Source organism: Crocuta crocuta, unplaced genomic scaffold (assembly GCF_008692635.1).
Source record: "Crocuta crocuta isolate KB4526 unplaced genomic scaffold, BGI_CrCroc_1.0 scaffold27, whole genome shotgun sequence".
Lineage (NCBI taxonomy): Eukaryota > Metazoa > Chordata > Mammalia > Carnivora > Hyaenidae > Crocuta > Crocuta crocuta.
Genome location: NW_027532250.1, coordinates 6937179 through 6937807, shown reverse-complemented (window position 1 = coordinate 6937807; position 629 = coordinate 6937179). Strand labels below are relative to the sequence as shown.

General features: G+C 63.0%; 1 protein-coding gene across 1 annotated transcript in view; it reads right to left on the bottom strand.

The window, feature by feature from the left end:
- The window catches only part of RIPOR3 (RIPOR family member 3), a 32235-nt gene that overhangs the window by 16618 nt on the left and 14988 nt on the right, over window positions 1-629 (bottom strand). The window contains exon 4 of the mRNA XM_077778300.1: window positions 167-190. Coding sequence (XP_077634426.1) covers window positions 167-190 — 24 coding nt within the window. The remainder of the gene's footprint in view (window positions 1-166; window positions 191-629) is intronic.

The following is a 629-nucleotide window of genomic DNA, read 5'->3' as shown; positions in this document are numbered from 1 at the left end:
GGCTCCTGGCCAGGCTAGCCCCTCCCCATCCTTGAGGAAGGCTCATGGCTGAACCCGTTTCCCCATTTTACAAATGCGGGGGCGGGGGGAAGGGTCCCGTAGGCCTGAGGGACGAATCAGCCCCTCGCGCGCCCACCGGGCTTACCGCGTGCAGAGTCTCACTCACCTTGTCCAGGTCGTAATAGAAAGCCTGTGGGGAGGAAAGCGGGGAGGGACAGGTGTCAGGACCCCAGGGCCCCTCCAAGACCCACGTGGCTACATCCCAGGAGCACTGAGCTCGGAGGACGGAGAGCCAGCAGCCGCTCCCTCCTCCGAGCCCTGCAGTCAGTGGTTCCAGGCCGAGGGGGAGGAGTGATTAACACACGCACGTTGGGCGAGGCAGTTCTGGGCCCGGCTTTGTTTCCCAGCTGTGTGTCCCGGGCCAGTTACTCAACATCTCTGAGCCTCCATCCCCTCCTGTGAAACGGGGTGGCCTGGAACAGAGCACCTGCCCCACAGGCTTGTGGTGAGGCGTGAAGGATGAGGCAAGCCCTCAACCAGATGGGGATCATTGTGATTTGATTGTTCAAGGGGTGATCTCAGCCATGGCCAGAAGAGCGGAGCCGGGGTGGGAGTGGGGGAGGCAGCCA